Source organism: Gallus gallus, chromosome 1 (genome assembly GCF_016699485.2).
Source record: "Gallus gallus isolate bGalGal1 chromosome 1, bGalGal1.mat.broiler.GRCg7b, whole genome shotgun sequence".
NCBI lineage: Eukaryota > Metazoa > Chordata > Aves > Galliformes > Phasianidae > Gallus > Gallus gallus.
The window spans coordinates 61,732,055-61,751,174 of NC_052532.1; the positions used below are offsets into that span (position 1 = coordinate 61,732,055).

Here is a 19,120-nt window from a genome sequence, read left to right on the forward strand (position 1 = left end):
TCAGCCACAAGATGCCCCATCCTCATTCAAAAACTCACACTCAGCTTCCCAGCCTGCCTTTGTCCATCTGTCCTTCCTCCTCAGCTACATCTGCAGCTATCTTATGATTTAGCATGAATAAGGCTCTCGAGTCTGTCCATCAGCAGGCTGCATTGCCTCCCATGGATCAGCTTGGCTTTGAGGCAGCTAGCCCCAAGCAATATGCAAGGCGAAATTCTTCTTCCTAAAAGCTGTAGTCCACCCAAACATCCCATTGCTCCCTGCCTCCTACTCCGTACACCTTGCTTCCAAGCTAGGGCCTGCTCTCCTCTCTGCCTCCCCCTCTCATCAGCCACCCGCAGCAAACCTCCTCTCTGCCTACACTCCTCCTCCCTCCTCCTGCCCCAGGCATCCCGCATGCCTTGGTACAGAGGAGCTGTTTGTCCCTGGTCACTGCAGCTGTGATTGTCCCCAGGCCACAACCACCTCCTCATTTCACTGCGTGCAGTAACAGCCTGGCTGGGATGAGTCAACACTGTAACCAGAGTGTGCATGGCACGCTGCTCTTCAGCTCTGTTTCCCTGAGCAAAACTCAGCTTCATAGAGTGAGAACTGGGAGCTGTGTTTTAACCAAGCCTTGCTTCTGATTGTTTTATCCTCTTGGTTTTTGTCTGAGAGCAGATGCCATTTAGAGCTGGCTGTCATTTCTTTTCCTTGTCTGTGGGCTTTTGGCAGCTTAGAGCCCTACTTGTCCTGCCCCTTTGTGCAAGGCAGAGATAAAGGCTGGGTGCCACTGATGCTGGGTACAGCTTCCCTGGTTCCTCCTGAAGGCAGAGTGCAGTGGAGGGGGGGGGGAGATGGGTTGTAGCATCGCAGCAAGCAGTGGCTTCTCACCTCTGTGCCTTCTGTAGCAATGAGGCTCTCTGCTGCTTTAAAGATCTCACTAGAATGGAAAGTTGCTGTAGAAAAAGAAAGTGAGCAGAGAAGCTGACAACAGCATAAACGTAACGGCGTATTAGCAAAGTTTTAAAGCAACGCTGAGGACAGAAAGCAGCACAGTGTACAGGAGAGAACTGTGCTTTAGCCTTACCATGCACCTCCCTCTGCTAAAACGGTGTTCCTGATTACACCATAAACCAAGCTGCACTCTTATCATACTCCAGTGATTCTGACAGTTCCTGTTCATTCTCTCTGTTGTGAGCTGGACCATGACCAGATCTTATCTGCACACCTCTCAGGTGTGCAAAACCCACCTCTGGGAGAAGGCAGGAAGGATTAAACAGCATTCAGCTCATCCTCGCTCCTTTCCTGATGGAAGAGGGGCAAGCAGCCACTAGTGGCTTCTCTGGGACAAGGTGGAGATATACAGTGGGGGTCTTTGACTGTGTGCCAGCTCTCAGGTCCTCAATGGACGTTACCCCATGAAGTTCCAGAAGGCACAGTTGAAGCAAGGACTCCACTGCCTACACTGAGGAGGTGGGATTTGTCCGGCCCGGTGAAATGACATTGTAAATAAAGCTTTAATAAAAAGTGGCAGTTATTGATGAGTTGCGTTAACCTTGTCTAAAGCCATTTAGGCGAATTAAAACTCCACGCTGTATTTCCCTGCCACGTTAAAAGCAGCAAGGCATAAAGCAGATTGAAGCTGCTGGCCGCACTGGCTCTTTGTGAGCTCTGTATGAGCAACATCCAGAGCAGACGTTGGGGTAGCACAACATAGGTGCTGGAAGGGAGGAGGGGAGCAGGAGGCCATGGTGCACATCAGCCCACAGTGCAGAGGAGCACAGCTCAGGATCACAGGATCTGCTTTAGGCTGGGTCACACTGACTTTCCTCCAGCACTTTGTTAAGACTCTCACACACAGGAGAAGCAACTTCCGTAGGCAGAATGGTAACAGCGTGAAGGAATATTGCTTTTTATTGTCCTGCTACTATTTCTAATGTAATTGAACATCTCTGGAATTCACAGAGTGGAAGAGGAAGATGGATCTTTTTGAACTCAATTAATCTCTTTGAGCTGCTTGTTCTTTCATGGAGTTTTAGCAAACCGCAGCCACAGAGAAGGGGAAAGAAAAAGATGGATGCAGCTGAAGCTAAGGAAGAAGATGCCTTTGTTTTTTATTGCATGGTTCTGCTTCCTATTTGTAATCAAAATTAGAGGTGCTCTGTCTAGTGACAGACATTCTTGATGTTTTTCCCCTTCCTGCCCCTCAGTTTTGCCTGGTCTCCCTTGCAAAAGTAAAACTGGTGTAGGAGATCAATATGAAGTGTTGGCTAACACAGTCTGCCACACAGATAGAGGTGGATGAAGGGGAAAGTCCCACTAAAGCCTCAGGCCTCCCATTTATTTTACAGTGTTAGAAAACATGAAAATTGAGGAAACGTAGTCCAAAGCAACTGAGAGACTAACGTGGAACCTCCAAATGCCAGAGCTACAAACTTGCTTTTCGGGCAAGAGCAACACTTTCAGATGAAAAATTCATTACCCAAGCTGTGAAAAGCAAACGAAGCTCAGCTTTTCCTAACCTTGACATTTCTCAGACTGCCGGCCAAAGGCATGGGGAGGATGCAGGCGCCCACCCCCACCCTTCAAAGGGAGAGCTGGTGACAGGAACAGTTCTCAGATGTGACTGATCTCCTCTGAAGGAGCCGTGTCACCACGCAGCCCAGCTCAGGCAGCGCTGAGCATCCACACCTCTAATTGCCAAACCCAGCTGTATGGCCTTGCTGCTTCTAGTGTGTGCTGAACTGCTGTGCTCCCCAAAGTCACGGGGCAGAAAAAGAGTGGGTGAAAGCAAAGGGCTGCCTTAGTGAGCTCACGTGGCAGGAGAACGTTTGCACATCGCCGATTGCCAGCCCAGCTCTGTGTGCTACGTGATAGCTTCTGCACAAGGATGGCAACATGAGGGACACTTTTCTGTGCTCACTTCCCCAAGGGGTAGAGGCTCTGTGGAGGGTGAGGGTGGAGGATGCCAGCCTGTTGGCTCCGAAGAGCTCTTCCCACTCTGATGAGAGTATTCCCTAAGCCCCAGCGATGAAAGGCACAGATGTGCCTGCAGAGGAACGGCTCTCTGTGCACGGCATGGTCCCTAGAGCCCTCTTCAGCCGGTTTGATGTCTAAGTGGAAGGGAAGAAAACAAGCTGACAGTGGGGTTACCACCCGGGTGATTTGCTGAATTGATTAGCTGCTTCTTCCTAGGGCTCGCACCCAGACAAACAGCAGCCTTGCTGTAATGACCTCGGTGAGGAGAGCGCTGAAGGAAGACCTGCTGTAATGATGTGCTGCTTCCCTGGGCAAGAGACAAAGGAGAAGCCCGGGGAAAACAATGCAAAGGGAACTAAATACCAGCGAGAGAGACAAGGCAAATGCAGTTCATGGGAGCAAGAAGCAAAACAAGCACCATTCAGTAGCAGCTGGGTTGTAATCCAGTGTGTAAGGGGTGCGTAGGTGAAGCCCCTCCTGGCCTGCTTGTGCCCAAGTGCTCTGTGCACAGTCTATGCTCTGAGTGCTGCTGGGCAGAAGCTGCAGAGTAGGCAGCCAGCAGCAGGGGCAATTCTTCAGTGCACTGTGGAGCGATGGGTGCCATATAAAGAGGAGTTGGAGAGCAAGGAGACTTGGGCTGGGCTCCAAAGGATTGCACTCATTTGGATCAAATACCAAAAATCTAATGCTAAAGGGAAACAAATGGCTCAGCCTTCCTCATCTTTCATTTGTGTCTTCTCCCAGAACCCCAGAACAATACGGATTAGGAGAGGGAGGGAGAGAAGGGTGCTGCAGAGCCCATCTCACTTCTCTTTCCCATCTGTGCTGTGCTACTTCTGCCAGAGGTTTTATTCAACCAAAGAAGGAAAAAATGGGGTGGGGGGAGGATTAAACAACAACAACAACAACAAAAACTGGAAACAAAATACACAGTATATTCCCTCTGCAAGTGCCCCACACCTAGAAGTGCAGTCTGCTGCTCTCAGAGCCTCTAATTAGCTAAGCAAGGCAAGCGCTCATTAGCCCCACCTGGGTCACTCTGCAATAGGGAAAGCAGAGCATTAACCCCCACATGGCTCCAGAATAAATAGTTGGGAGGTACAGCTGTGCTGGAGTTGTGTGACTGGGTGGTATTTGCATGGTTAGCTCCATCTTTTGGCTATAGGCTTAGTGGGAGCTCTGGGCAGCGGAGAGATGCAGTACAGCAGCACAAAGCACAGTGCTGTGATTTCAGCATCCCGGGGTATTTCTACATGGGAGCAGAAGGAGGCTCTGCACAATGGGAACAGCTATGGTCTCAGCCTTTGGCTTAGTGCCTGCCGGCTGGGTTTTGTAGCTGTAACTTCAGAGAGCAAAGCAGAGGTAGTTTAATAGAAATATCTGAGGTGTGTTTCGGTTAATGTTAGGTTTGTGTGCTATCACGTAATTATTTCTCTCCCTCTGTGTTACTACCTTTTTTTCAGTCCAGGTGCTTCTAGCTGAGCCTGGTGTGTAGGATGAGCCAATCACTGCCTCCTCCAGCCTGCAGCTCTTGAGTGAAGGTATTTGTACACGAGTGACTCAAAATAGGCAGGCAGGGTAAGTGGAAGGGTAGAAACAGCCATGTGGTTCTTCATCCTGTAAAGGTCACTATTGATTTTAGGAAATTGGCGCTAAACTACAGAAGGCATCTATCTGGAGACGGGTGGGAGAGGAATGGGAACAACTGCTGTGGCTGCAGCCTGGGGGTGGTGTGAAGAGCACTAAATGGCAGTGAGCACAAAGAACGCTGTGCCCACTTCTGGTTTTTAAAAAGCAGCAGCGCAGGGCATGGCAGCTGCAGCAGGAAGGGATGCAGAGGGCTTAAAGTTCCCCCTGGAGCTGCCCACCTCTCTTGTCTGCTCCAGCCACGCTGGCTCCCCAGGCACACAGTGAGTTCTGCCTACTGCCAAGGCACGATTGCAAGTCTGGATCCACGGCACGCACACAGCGAGCACACCTCACACTCTGTCACAGCATGTGGCCTCTGTACCTACCTGTGGCAGCAAAGAGCGTTCACACGAAGCTGCTAACAAAACTGCGTGTGGCTATAACCCATGTTAATATCTTCATTTCACAGATGTCTTTCTTGGGGCAGTGAGATCACTTGTACAGCAGTTTGGACACAGGTGGTGCTGTGTGGAGCCAGGAATTGGACTTGATGATTCTTATGGGTCCCTTCCAACTCAGGATGAGTTATGATTCTGTGATACAAGCTGACAGCATTAAAAAAGGGTCAGTACTTACACCAGCTCTTTCCTTCCCGTGTTTTTTGCTCAGCTTGATCAAAGGAATTAATTTGGCTGGTTCTGTTGTATTTCAAGCCATCCTTGCTTTTCTTTCTGCTTATTAGTCCTCCCTAGCATGGCCTTCAAAGTCAGGGCTGAGAAGGCTGCGGGGAATTCTGAGTGTCAGTTTGGTTTACATTTAATATCTCTGTTGTAATGGTATCTGAATGCTTTGCTAAACGAATTTTTGCTTGGTTTTGCTTTTAACCTGACTCCTGTAATGCTACATCAGAGCGACCATGCCCGTCTCTCGTGGGGAAGGAAAAAATGGTTGAAAAGAGTGCCTGTTGTGGAAAGGTGAGGGTAGAGTTCTGGTGGGTATTTAGAAGCTCTATTTACATCAGAAAGAGAGGGGAGGGAAAGCAAAGCCGAGAAGTGGAGCTCTGCCTCTCTAACCAAAGAGGCTCCCCAGGAAATGGTGGCCTCCTGGGGGCCCCTTTCTGAGGCCTTGGAAGCACAGCGCACAAGGCCAGGAGCCATTTTAGGCCTCAGCCTACAGCTCAGGGGCTGCAGGGCTGAGGGCAGGGCACAGGACTGTTGTGTGCCCGGCAGTGCAGCACTGCTCTTCAGGTGCTGGTTGCCATCCTGCCTCACTGGTGGGGCTGTGGGTCTGGGTGCTGCAGGGTAGCACGCTTCACATCACTCACAGGTACAGCCTTGTGTTGGCACTGGGGTGGCTGCCTGCCCGACTCCTGTTTGAGCTTCTCGACCCCTTTGGGTTTTCTGTGACTCAGTACCTGTATTTATCCATATTTCCAGAGCAGGATTTATTATGCTTTACTGCTTATTCTGATAGCGGACCAGCAGCATCTTCAAAGGCCTGTTCTTTGGAGGAGGAGGAAGGAGACATGCCCCATAATTCAGCCACCAATACATCTACATTAGAAGATCAATAGCATGATTGTTCTGTATCTTGCCCCTCCTAACCCCCCAAAGCCTTTTTCCCCTCTCTAATCGCTGTGCATAACGTTTCTAACTTCCACACTGCAGCTCCCTGTGGAGCTTTGCCTGGATGCACAAACCAAAGCTGTGCTGAAGCAGCATGCAGGGAGTCCCTAGCGTGGGGAGCCCTGGAGGTGAGCCCCACGTGCTTGGTCAGAGGTGGCGAAAGGAAACCATCCGGAACTGTCACTCATGTTGAGGATGCAACCCTTCGGCAGCTGCAGAATATTGGTTTCCATGGCTATTGGAGTTAAAACCTTGCACCGGTGCGGGTGTTGCTAGTGCTCAGTGCACCTTGTCTGCTGCAGCATGTGTGAGGGAAGCAGCCACGCTGCCTTGCAGCCTCAGGCACCTCCTCGTGAGGCACAGATGCTCCAGTTCCAGCTGTGTTTGTGCTGGATGAGCTTAATTGCATGTGCTGAATTGAGCAGACCAGTAAAAGCGCAGCTCAAACTGGTTCGAGAGCACTTATGCTAGGAAGCTGGAAATAAATCAATTTTGTTATATGCTAAGGAAACTTGTCTCCAAGTGGAAAGACTTCATAGCGATGCCGTTACTGGGAACATCAGCCTTCAGTGCTTACAGAGGAACAGGGTTCAGTCGCTCCATCTTACCTAGAATAACAATGTTTAGCATGTAAGTAGCATTTCACAATTTCAAAGCAATAAACACCAAGATACCATGGTAATGAGAGCTGACAAGGCACTAGCATTAACTAATTAAGCCTCACAACTTCCCTGGGGTATCTAAATACAACAACTCTCATTTTATAGATGGGGAAAATCTATCTGAATTGATTTACTCCAAGGCACAGAGCAATTCAGCGAAAGAGCCAGAACCACAGCTTGGCACTACCACTGCTTGGATGGCTGCTCCATCTTCCGTGAGGCTCTGTCTTATTTCTAGATAGGGTGACGCCTTATCCTGTTCTTGGTCTTGGCTCTGGAGAGTGCTTTGACCAGTTCAGGTCCTGTATTTCCAGCACCCGACAGCAGTTGCTTTGTGCAGCTCTGGGGAAGGTTCAGCAGGATCGGTGCTTGCCAGCTTTGAATCCATCACCACAGGTGAGGTTGCTCTCTGGGGGACAAACCAAGTTGCAACCTGTGGTTTTCAGCTCTCGTGGATTAAGAGCAGAAAATCTGTTGAGACCTAAGGCTCAGATCTTTGGGTTTGACGTGCAGCTTGCAAAGCACGCAGGAGAGGAGCCTGCAAAGAGGATGGTTTGCCATGGCAGGGCTGGCCAAATTCCCAGCAGGCAGATGCTTTTCAACCACCTAAGAGACGATGTAAGCTGAAAGTGGCAGGATGCTGCTAATTTTCTGTCTAAGTCTACAGTGATGTGTGTGACAGCTGCAGTGTTCCGTGCACCATCCTCCTGCAGCTGCCTCGTACCGCTTCCCCGCTGCTACCCGGGGAACCTCATGCCCTCATTTTTGTGGCCTTGTGGGGAAACACCGTGGGTCTTCCCGTGCCCAGGCTGCGGACACCCGGTCAGGGAGCTTCAGCTGAAGGCCATGATAGGGGAATGCCGGGAAGCCGTGTTTTTACAAGACATCCTTCTTGGTGCTACCACTGTATGGGCTGGGTTGGAACCGGCCCTTACTTGCTTGGTTCTGGCGCTCCTCGTTCAGTGTTTTTGGCGCTGTGCTCCCAGGTCTGAACTGGGCTAAGTGGGCAGAGACGTGCTGTGAGCAGGGCTGCAATCGTAGCAGTGCAAAAGTGCACCTTTGAAGTCATCTCTGGGGATCTGAGGTAGGATCCCTGCGGGGAAATAACGACGCCGGGGGGAACGCAGCCTAACGGCAACGGTAGGGACGATAGAGGGAGCCAAATTAATTCATAAAAATAAGGCAGGGGAAACGAGGGCCGCAGCGCTTTGGACCAAACGAGCGGTGAGGAAACTTCGGTAAGGTTGGTGCCACCCTTAATGGGACGGAGCGGGGTTACCGCAAGGCTGCCGGACCCCACGAGCAGCAGAGACGGAGCGCTCGGACGAGCGCGGCTGGGAACGCGGGGAGGACCGTCGGGGAGAGATCGCAGCGCGAGCGCCCCGCACGTAGAAGCGGGGCAGACACCCGCTTTGGGAGGGAAGCGGGCAATCGCCGACCCGGCGCTGCCCGAAGGGCGCTGCGTCCCATCCCGCGGCTCTCCTTCTGCCACCGAGTCGCTCCGCTTCGCCCCGCCCACCGGCACCGGGCCCGGCCCGACCCCGCCCCGGGAGGCGTGGCCCGGCGGGCGTGGGGGCCCTGTTGTTGTGATGAGGAGCGGCTCCACCCCCTCCTCGTGCGCGGCCCCCCCGCCCCGTCGGCGGGAAGCCCCGCCCTCCCCGCCCTCCCGCCTTTTGTCCACTCCCCGCGCCCCGCCCCTCCGGGCGCGCCGCGCCCCGCCCCCCTCCCGCTCCGCCCTCGCCATTGGCTCGGCCTCCCCTCGCCCCGCCCCTCCCCGCGCCGGGCCCCGCCCCTCCCTCGCGGCCCCCCCCGGACCCATCTGTTCCCGGCGGCGCGGCTGTTGCCCTGCAGGGCGCGGGCCGCGGCGCGGGGAGGCGGAGGAGGATGGGCCCGCGCAGCGGCGGCCGCCCGCGGCAGGGGCAGCAGCAGCGCCCCCGCCGGCCCTAGCGCCCCGCCGCTCCGAGCCGCCCCGCGCGCGGTGCGGCAGCGAGGGGGCAGCGCGGGGCCGCCGGGGGGCGGCCGGGGGGCGGCGTGGCGCCGGGGGGCGGGCGGAGCGCGGCGCAGCGCCGAGCGGCGGCGGCACGCAGCCGCCCGCGGGGTGAGGCAGCGCTGAGCGGGCGGGCGGGCAGCCGGCGGCCGCGGGAGATGTGCCCGGAGGAGGACGGAGGCTGCGGCGGCGGCGGCGGCGGCGGCGGCGTGGCCGGTACCGGCGGCACGGAGGCGGCGGCGGCGCTGGACGAGCTCCGCTCCTGGTGGGAAGTCCCGGCCATCGCGCACTTCTGCTCGCTCTTCCGCACCGCCTTCCGCCTGCCCGACTTCGAGATCGAGGTGAGACCCCGCGGCCCCGGCGGCGGCGGCGCCGGGCGGAGCGCTCCTAAGTCTCCTCGCAAACTTTCGTCGGCTCCGTTCCCCTCCCTCCCCCCCCCCCCGCCCCGACGGGGCCGCATTGTTCGGGGTCCGCCGCGGCACACAAAGGTGGTGGCGGCGGCGGCGCGGGGCCGCCGTGGGGTCCCCGCGACCAAAATGGAGGCGGCGAGGGGCGGGCCTCGACCCCCGGGGTGCCCGGACCGGGCTCTTTGTTGGGGCGCGGGGGCCCCACCTGGGCGGACCCCGCCCGCTCCCACGGCGGCATTGTGCCCGCACCTCCGCCCGGGGCACGCTGCCCTCCGCAACTTTCTCGCGGGGTTTTTTGTCGTTGTCTTTGCCGCTGTCGTTTTAAGAAGCGTTATCCCAATTCCGATTTCCGCGCGGGCGGCCGGGGCTCTGCGCGCGTTTCCTGCCCCGACCGCAAACGTTGCGGACGGAGCGCGTCCCGGTGGGAGATGCCCCGGCAGGACCCTTTTGTGCCGCCGCCGGGAGCGGCTCCGTGCCGGCACCGCGCCGTCACGCGGGGCTGCGGGGCTGCGGGGCAGCGGCTGCGCCCGAACGCGAATTCCGGAGATGCTCCGAAGTTCCGCGGGATGCGCGGAGCCCCGAAGAGCCGAACTCCTTCGGGCGGGGCGCGGATCTGTGAAGAGGGGGAATCCCTTCCGCGGTGCGAGAGCTCGAAGGGGGAGAAGGGCTCTCAATGATGCAACTTCTGGCCGACGGGAACTCCCCTCCCCCTCCTATTGATGCAGACCCATCGCGGGGAGGCGCGGGGCTCGAAGGAACCCGAACGTGCGGTGACCGCGGGGCCGAGGCGGTGCGGGACCCCTCGGGCTCCCGGCTCGCGTTTGGGGGGGTCCCACCGCTCCGCTCCCGTCTCTGGGACGCACCGCCCGAAACGAGGAGCGCCGGGTGCCGCCTCCCCGCTGTAAGCGTCACCGGGAGCGCGTGCCCTAAGGGACGGGGTCGGAGACCACCGCTCCCGTCGGGTTGTGGGAGTGCAGCTGTCAGGGGCCGTCTGCGACACACGGGCAGCTCCTTCCCGTTCCCCGCAGCCCCGCGTGGCTGACTATCCCCGTCGTGTTCCCTCCCATCCAGCCCCATCCGTGGCACCGAGGATCTCAGGAGTGGCACGCGGAGCCTCTATGCCGTATGAAACGAATGGCTTTCAGAGGGGCTGCTCGTGCGGTTCTGCTGTGTTCTCCACGAGCAGTGCTGCACGTGGCTTTTGGGTTCGCTTCCCCTTTGGGTTCGAGCCCGCTGCCCGCTCTGGTGTCTGAGATGGGCTCTGCGATTTGGGGTGTCCCAACCAAACGGAGGTGTTATTCTCCCCAGCCATTGGGAAGCAGAGCAGCCAGACGCGGAGCGATGTTGTGCGCCAGCAGCACGCTCTCTGTTCAGCTTTGGTGCGCCTGCGGGATACGCGGGGGTGGTTTGTGGTATCCCTTCCCCAAAAGCCACTGTCCCTTGGCAGGGGTGGGACTTGAGCTGCAGGGTGGCAGTGCCCAAACTGAGAGATGCACAGTGAGGCTTATGCAGCCGTGTTCCTGCATCCCTCGGACAGATGCCACCAGCTCCCCGTGGTGGGATCTCCTTGTCCCAGGAGAGCAGAGCTCTCCTCCCCTCACACCTGGCTCTGGTGGCTCTACCTTGTCTCAGGTGGCATTTGGTGCTGAACACTTACAGCACGATTGCAGAGGCAATAGTTTTAGCACCCCCCAGTGTTTTTGTAACGAGCATCCCCCCCCTCTCCCATTGCTTTGGTTTTACCTTCAGGTTCTGCTGCATCAATCGCTGCAGTCCCCAGCCCAGGCAGAGCCTCATTTTCCAATATGCTTCGGTACATAAGGTGTCATTATCTTTTCTTTTGTGCTGATGGCTCTGCTGGCTGGCCTGCCTGGGTTGCATTGCGAGGCAGAGGCCATCTGGAGCATCCCTCCACACCTAGCAGGTTATCCAGTGAGAAGTTTGGGGACTTAGTTAAAGTGAAGGAGCGCGGAGCTCTTTCATACTCTTATTTCTCTAAACACAGCCCCTTTGCCCGGCGCTTGCTGCCCTAAAGAAAGCAAAGCCTCCAGATGCGGGCTGCCCTTTGCAGCCGTAGGCTTGGCTGGCAGATGTTTCTCCTTTTTTCCCTGGACCAGGGCAGCCCGAGCTCCCTTGAAGACGCATCCATCAGGCCGGGCGCCGGGCATTGTTCGGGGCAGGGGCAGCCCCCATGCTGGCTCACTCCGGCAGATGCAGGCGCCTGGCGAGCCCGAGGCCCCGGCGCTTTTCAAACCGGGCTGGGGAGGGGGCAGCCGGCACCGGGTCAAAAGTTCAGTGGGGCAACCTCGGCGTGCCGGGACGCAGCCGGGTCCACCCGTGGGCCTGCCCGCATGGCCGGGAGCGCGGCTGTCACCGTGTTGCGTTAGTAAATTCCTTCCCCCCCCCCCCCCACCCCCCCCCCCTCCTTTACATGGCTGCCTTGTCAGCCATCTGCCGTGCCAAACTTCCACGCCGCTCCCAAAGTGGGCTCTTGGCTACGCTGCGGTGGTCACGGCTGCTTTCTGGGTGGCTTTAGAAGCCAGCGTGGGCTGGGTTTGTCCTTGCCTACTGTGGCAACGCTCTGGGGGGAGGAGGCCTGGCCAAACAAGCCACTTTTAACGTATTATTTTCTGTATTTTTTTTTATGGTATACCTTGCCCTGGTGGGCAGAAGGGATGCGTTCCGCAGTTGGGTCGGTGCATGTGATGATAGGAAGCGATTTGTTTTCCTCTTCAGGACCGTGGGACACCTCCCGTGACAAAGTGTCTCCTGGCCACGCGCCCTCCCCGCTGCGACAGAAATATCCTCCTGGCAGCTGAGGGGATGTTGGGGTAGAAAAATCCGGGGAGAATATTTAACAGCGTTTCGGCACAACTTAGAGAAGAGCTGGAAGGGAGCCAGCGTGGCATGGCCACCCAGCTCCTTGGCGTGCGCTCCCGGGAGCTTGGGCCCGGGTAGGTCGAGGGGAGGTGACTTCTGAGAGCGTGCTTGGAAATAGTCAAAACACTGTTGTTAACTGCGTTTATTTGGAAAGGGGGAAAAGCCGCATTACATAGGGAAAACATAAATCTTTTCCTGTGGTTTTTAAAAGCGCCTCCGGGCAAATTGCCTCCGCTGCTGTCTTTGCTATGGCTCTGAGGTGCTTTTCCTCTCCTTCCCTCGTGCTTTGGGCTCCGGGTCTTTCTGTCAGGAATACGATGTGGCTGCCACACATCAGTGGCTGCTGCTCCCATGGGTCCCGGGGGGAGGAGGAAGAATGTGGAGAAGAGGGGATTTGTGCTGTGGCTGCGGAGGGGAAGAGCGCAGAATGAAGATCTGTTCTGCCTCCACGAACCAAGTGGAGTTTGAAAAGCCAACGTTGTTCAACCTGTTACACTTTCGGCGTGTTGGGGTTTTAGCGCTTCGCTAAATGTGCCCTTCTTTTCTAGGATGGCCAAATAAACCTTGACCTCCGCTGTCCCATGGTGTTAGGTCCTACTCGAAACTTCCCAGTGGAGCCCCATGCTCTCTGATCTCTGCGAACGTCCCTTGTGATTCACGGCACCAAACTTCACGGCCTTACTGGGGGTTAACCCTTGTGCACAGCTACCAAAACTTCGTGCTAAGCCCTCACCCCCTCCATCGCAGTCCCGGTCCAGCACTGCACTGTTGTTGGTAGTACAGCAGCAGCTACAGCACCCGTGGGTGCCTCGTTGTGTCCTACGGTAGCCAGATAGCTTCTGACAGGAGAATTTAGGATCTAACATAAATGCAACAAGTAGGTGTAAAGAGCTGATTGAAATGTGAGTGATACTGTGTAGATCAGCTCTACTCGTGCAAGGTAAGTCGGAGCCGGTTTCATGGCCTCTTCAGTAGAGTAGTTCAGGCGTGGGGATGTGCCTCATGCCGTCTGCCCATAGGTGGTACGCATATCGAGTGGAAAAAAAACGAATGAAATGCTGGGTGAGCTCTGCTTTATTGTCCCTCCTACCTGTCCCATCTGCGCGTGCTGGGCTTCACTGATTGTGCAGCATCTCAATGCTCTCCCCTCATCCCTTCCAGCAGCAGCCCTTCCTTGGCCCGTCTGGGCTTTTGCTGCCTTCCTTATTCTGTTAATAATAGAATCATTAGCACTCTGAATGTCAGTATCGGGCTCTAGAGTTCATTGAGATTAATGGACAGGGAGGCAGAGAGATACTTCTCAGAGCCGTTGTTTCAAGTGGCCTGTAAATTGGAAAGCGTTCTGTGGGTTTACGTTTCAGATGCAAGGCACATTTTTCACAACCGCCGATGCTGAACTTTTTAACGAGTGTTTACGTTTTGTGTGATGAAACTGTACGATAATCGGGGGGAAAAAATAAAATAAAACAAACGGAATAGGTGGTTGAGGGGGCTGGTACGTGCATTAAAACGTTATCTTTAAGCCCCCTGAAAAGAAACAAGAAGTGACTGCGCGCAGAAAAGAAGGCGGTGTGAACAATGGCCAAGGAAGGCTATTTTGACAGCAGCATTTTGAATGGCTCTGACTTAGGTGACAGGGAAGTCAGAGAATGACTGCAGCGGTCGAAGGCAGAAGAGAAAGAGGAAGCAAATAAAAACTTCAGAGATTCGGATGCCATACGCGGGGTTCGGTACGGCAGATTTTCTGCGGTAGTCGGAGACAACCGCCTCTCCCAGCAGCACAGCTGAGTGGAAATCCTATCTGTTAGCTGCAGCTTTTTTTATTTGCGCCCGCGAGTTAAACGCTTTAAGCTGAATTTGTTTAAAAACCAATTTAAGATAATCTGGTGTAAATCTTTCCGCACTAGGAAAAAAGAAATATGTTCTGCGTGGCGGCTTAAATATGACTTAGCGGTTTGCTTTGTTTACCGAGCCTTGACTGCTGCAAACCTGTACCGGTTTAATGAAGCTGGTGCAAACTCCTGCGCAGCCCATCTAAATTAGTCACCGAGTTTGTTCTTCTTGGAATTTGCTGCAACCAAACCAGCTAAAAGTAACACCTTCAAAGTGTTGCAGCTTTCTGTGCAGACCTTAACTGTGGTCTTTCTCTCCCTGCGAATAATACCGGGGAGCTGTGCCATTCTGCCCCTGGCATCTGTTAAGTGCCTGCATGAAGGGGGAAGAATTAACTTTTGTAATGGCAATGGATGCTTTCATAGACTTCTTTCAGGCAAAATCTCCCCGAGAAAAGGGCTGGGGAGAAATGGCAACAGCAAGGGAGGTAAAAGTTCCCAAATTAAAAGTTTGTCGTTTAAATCTTATTGTAGGTATTTATGAAAATCATTTTTTCCCTCTCGTTACCAGCAGAAACAGCATCTGCTGTGATGGAGAGAACAATGCAGCCCAGTGATTCCTCCTTCCTTACAGTAGAGAATCCTGTTAAACACACAACACTGTGCCTTAGAGTGTATCCTTTCAGCAGGCTTGTTCCTTTTAATGGGTGCCCATTCCTGGGGTCTCCATTGTTTCACCAACAATGGCACTGGGGGCAGCTGATTTGGTTGACAGAAAATGTGTTAATTTAACAGATCTATTCCCTTTAGCAAGTCTCCTTCCTATTGTGCCCCAGTTCTCCCAGTTCCTTGGAAGGAGTGCTGGGGAGCGGGCTCTCTGTGGTGGAGTGCTCCTGCAATTAGGGGGGGGGGGGTTGCGGCCTTTTGTGTAAGGAGCAGAAAACAGCTGATGGGTAAAAGTGATTTTAGTGCGTTTTGCTTGCTTCCAGAAGACACGTTTTCACTGTGTTTTCCTGCTTTTGTGTGTGTGCCTGCTTTTAAGTTGGCCTTTCCCGGGGATGGGGTAACAGCTTGGCGCTGCAGGCCTAGCGTGGTCCGGGCCTTTACTTTGGAAGCACTGCTCAGAGGTGGCCGAGCAGCCTTGCACGGCAGCTCCTTTATGAACTCTTTATGTTTTATAAATGCCTAGCTGAAATACCGGCTTCCCACTGAAAAAACAGCCCTGCTAGTATAATCCAGGGCGGCGAGCACCGAAAGATGTGAAATACGAGGGGAGTGTTTCTTAGACCACCTCTGTTCTGGGACGGGCCACCGGCTTGATGCTGCTTTAAGGGCAATTTGAACACCACAAGCTCTTAACGCTGGGTGTGTTGAAACTGGTTCAGCTCTTAACATGATGTAAGCCTTACTGACAGGGTAGGATGGCATGGGTACTGCTGTGGGAGGTGGGTCCTGGAGCTCTGGTGCCACAGGTCCTGTTGCCAGCAGGGAGGTCTCCTGTCCTTCAAGCTCCTGCCTTGCCCCAGCATTGCTTCAGGTGCTCTGGGCTCTTGGTGTAGTTGAATTGCTGGGGTTGAAAAATGAGCTTTGGAAGATCTTCCTCCTCCTCTTTGGTAAAGCCGCTTGTCCTCTGATTCTTTCCTGTTAGGCCTGCTCTAAACGAAATGGAGCTTTGGGCTACAAAGATGGGGAAGGTTCTGGAGGGCAGGGTGTGCGAGGAGCAGCTGAGGGCCCTGGGTTTGCTCAGCCCAGGGCAGAGGAGCTGAGGGAGGCCTCATGGCGGCTGCAGCTCCTCACAGGGAGCGGAGGGACAGCGCTGAGCTCTGCTCTGTGTGACAGCGACAGGGCCTGAGGGATCGGCATGGAGTGTGTCAGGGGAGGGGCAGCTGGGGGTGAGGGACAGGGTCTGCTCCAGGGGGCAGTGGGTATGGAGCGGGCTGCCCAGGGCAGTGGGCACGGCCCCAGGCTGATGGAGTTCAAGAAGTGTCTGGACACTGCTCTCAGTCATACGGTCTGATTTTTGGGTGGTCCTGTGTGGAGCCAGGAGTTGAACTCAGTGATCCTTAGGGGTCCCTTCCAACTTGGGATATTCTATGATTCTGATTCTTTGCACAGCTGGAGGACTGGAAGGCAGAGCTGGCTTTTTATTTGTGGTAAGCCTTGTGCACTGGGAGTTGTGGCAGCACAAAAAATATATATATATTTATATAGCCACAACAGAAAGCAAAAGGGGTTTGGTGGTTGCTTTTTCTTTTTCTTGCATGGGTTTTCTGTTTGTTTTAGGAGGCAAAGGGTGAGAGTTCAATTTAAGAACTTGACTCTTAATAAAGCTTGTCATTGTTACTAATATAAAACAAATGATGAGCATGGGAGAGGAGTGCAAGGCTCCCTCTTCTGGTGTGCTCCGAAGGTTAAAACACTAAAAAACCAAGTTGGTAAGAAAAGGCCAACAAGCAAGACCCCTTCCATGTCTCCATGTGATATTTCAGGACCTCACTTAGGCCTAACCTTTGCTGAGCATAACTTACTTCATGACATCTGCGTGACTAACATAAGGACACTCTGTGAAAGTGAAATGTGTTTTCGAATACAGATCACGTAACACTTAGAAGTAAAGTGTGTACTGATTTCATATGGGTTTCCGGTTTGAACATGGAGGGCGATGGTTGTGAGGACATACAAGGCTAACTTCCCTAGAACTCCTCTCTGTCCTCCTGCCAAGCTCATAGCTCATCCCAGGCAGCTCACCTGCCAGCCAGACACGAACACATGAATGTGTTTAGGCTGATAGGAGGAGCCAGCAATGATGAGTGCCCCGTGTGGAAACCATGTGCAAACTTCTGCGATCCCATCACTTTGGGTTGAGTCAGACAAGAATGCAATAGGTGAGAGATGGAGAAGCGCACCCAAGAAGCAATACTTAGGGATTTTGAGACAAGCTTTTAAAAATCCTTATATAAAGTGTAATGTTGAGTACCTTTGACATTAAAAGGATTTCAGGGGAGTAGGGATGTGACTTTACATCATTTTCCTGTTTCTGCGTTCTTCAGTGGATGGCCATTTTCGCCATTTTCACCTTTTTGTTGACGTGTAGTGGAACCTGAGGGTGTGAATTTTCAAGCATTCTTCCCCTGCTCTTCACTAATGGTAATAAAATGACTCACCTGGCTTAAAAAAAGAATGAATAGTTTTTCTTAGAGCCTTGTTGAACGGGGACCAGTTCCCCAAGGTGTTAGGTGCATAGCTTCACAGAGGGCTGTACCACCAGGGGTGAAAGAGTGACACAGGAATGGAAACAGGCAGTGGGGAGGGGAAGGACTTTTTATAGCTGACTCTTCTGCTGAAAGCAATGCTTATCACCTTGCATTTGGAGCAGCAGGTGGAGCAGAACTGCGCAGGTAACAAGAGGTCTTGCAGCAATTGGGTCACCTGTGGAGGAGCCTAGCAGACCTCTCTGCAAGGTTTTGGGGGTGTTTTCTAGCACTAAGTCAAAGCATGGTGTATTTTCTGTCTTGTCTTTTCTTTTTGTTAGTTAACATTCTGGTTAGAAAAAGCTGAACTTAGAAGTTGTTGGTTGTCCTTTAAATTGCTCTTTAGAAATTCAGATCTGACCATGCAGTTGAAAGCTGAAATTAATGGATTTAATCTCACTGCAGCCGACAAGATATTGAAAAGCTTGACTGTCTTGTTCTTAGGATCTCAGTTTTTCTTCTAAACAAAACAAACCCCAAATCTTCGGGGTATTTTTTTTCTCCTAAATTTCTCCTGGGCGCTGTGACCCAGCACACGTCAGCATCTATCCATTGGGACTTACTTGCTGTGCTGGAGAGGCCCGATTGTAGGACAGGCAGCCGTGTAGAATAAACACGGAATAGCAGTCTCGATTTCTTTTCTTTCAGCCCGATACAAGGTGCCGAGGCACAGAAGACTATTTTGCCCTTAAGATAATTGTGTGTTGGAGAGGATCAAAGGGCTTGAGGGTTTTTTTGGTTGAAAGGGGATTTTCTCCATGGACAGCTGCAGTAGTGCATTAGTCCTGCAATGGATTATCTTTCCATGATCTGTAGGATCTCGACCAGCTATCAGGGGGCCCCACTGAAGGCTGTTGCTTGGGGGAGGCAGAGTGAAAGTCTCCTGTAACAGGGAGCCCCACAGCGCCGGGCAGCTCGGACCGCTCGGCTCCCCCTGCCCCGGCGGACTGGTGCTGGATATTCTTAGCCTGCAGATAGTGTCTGGAGCATGGAGAAGGGGAACGCGGTGCTCGGTTATGATTAACTGCAGCTGATGCCCTACATCCACCCCACTCCGCAATGGAAGTGCTTATTAAGGAATGTGAGAAGGGAGCCGATTCCAGCTGCTGCGGTGTCCTGTAAAGGGCAATGTGTAATTTGGGAGGGTGTTACGAGTCCCTCGGTGGAACAAACTACTCGCTGTAGTAAGTGGCTGACCTGCCAAATGCCCGGACTTTCTCATTTGGGCGAGTTTTGGATGGTGGCTGCTCCGCAAATAGCCGTAGCGTTGCAAGGGAGTCCCTCCATGCGTGCAGATGGGTATCTGCATCCCGTTCCTCTCGACACGCGGTCGGGTTGTACAGGACTGGGACGGGGCTAGGTGCTATCAGAGGTGGGGATCAGGTCACGCTGCGCCTGCCCAGCCTGCTTGCAGTGCTGGGGGAGCTGGGCTGGAATGTGCCCCGGCACGGGCTGCCAGTGAGCACTGGTCCCCAGGTGCAGTTGCTTGCGCTGAAGTTGGGCTCGAATTGCATCTGCCTGCTGGTTAATGAGTGGTGGAGCGGGACCGCCTCGCAGGGCCTGTTGTGTGCCTTGCCTGAGGTTGCAGGATGCAGGAGTACAGGGTAATAATACTATCTTCGTCAGCAGCAAATTCCACCCTCGGCATCTTTAGAATCCTCAGCTAACTTCAATGACACGCATTTTATAACTTCTCTCTATTTTCTTGTAGCTAGTGAAGCGCGGGCTGGAAAGAACCCAGCTTTGGATTTCAGGGCTGAGATATTTTTTTCAGGATGCGCATTTAGGAAAACTTGTCTTGTAATTGCAAGCAGGACTGGTTTCGGAATTAAAGGATGAGCGTGGACGGCCATATGATGTTGTGTTGTTTTTCCTTGGAGGAGTAA

At 53.8% G+C, this 19,120-nt stretch overlaps 1 protein-coding gene across 2 annotated transcripts in view; it reads left to right on the top strand.

Annotated features, from left to right (window-relative positions):
- Nucleotides 1–8,937: 8,937 nt before the first annotated feature.
- CECR2 (CECR2, histone acetyl-lysine reader) overlaps nt 8,938–19,120 on the top strand; it is a 98,751-nt gene continuing 88,568 nt past the window's right edge. For both annotated transcript variants that reach the window (XM_046939260.1, NM_001397650.1), the window contains exon 1: nt 8,938–9,205. In XM_046939260.1, the coding sequence (XP_046795216.1) occupies nt 9,023–9,205 (183 nt within the window). In that variant the 5' untranslated portion in view covers nt 8,938–9,022. The remainder of the gene's footprint in view (nt 9,206–19,120) is intronic.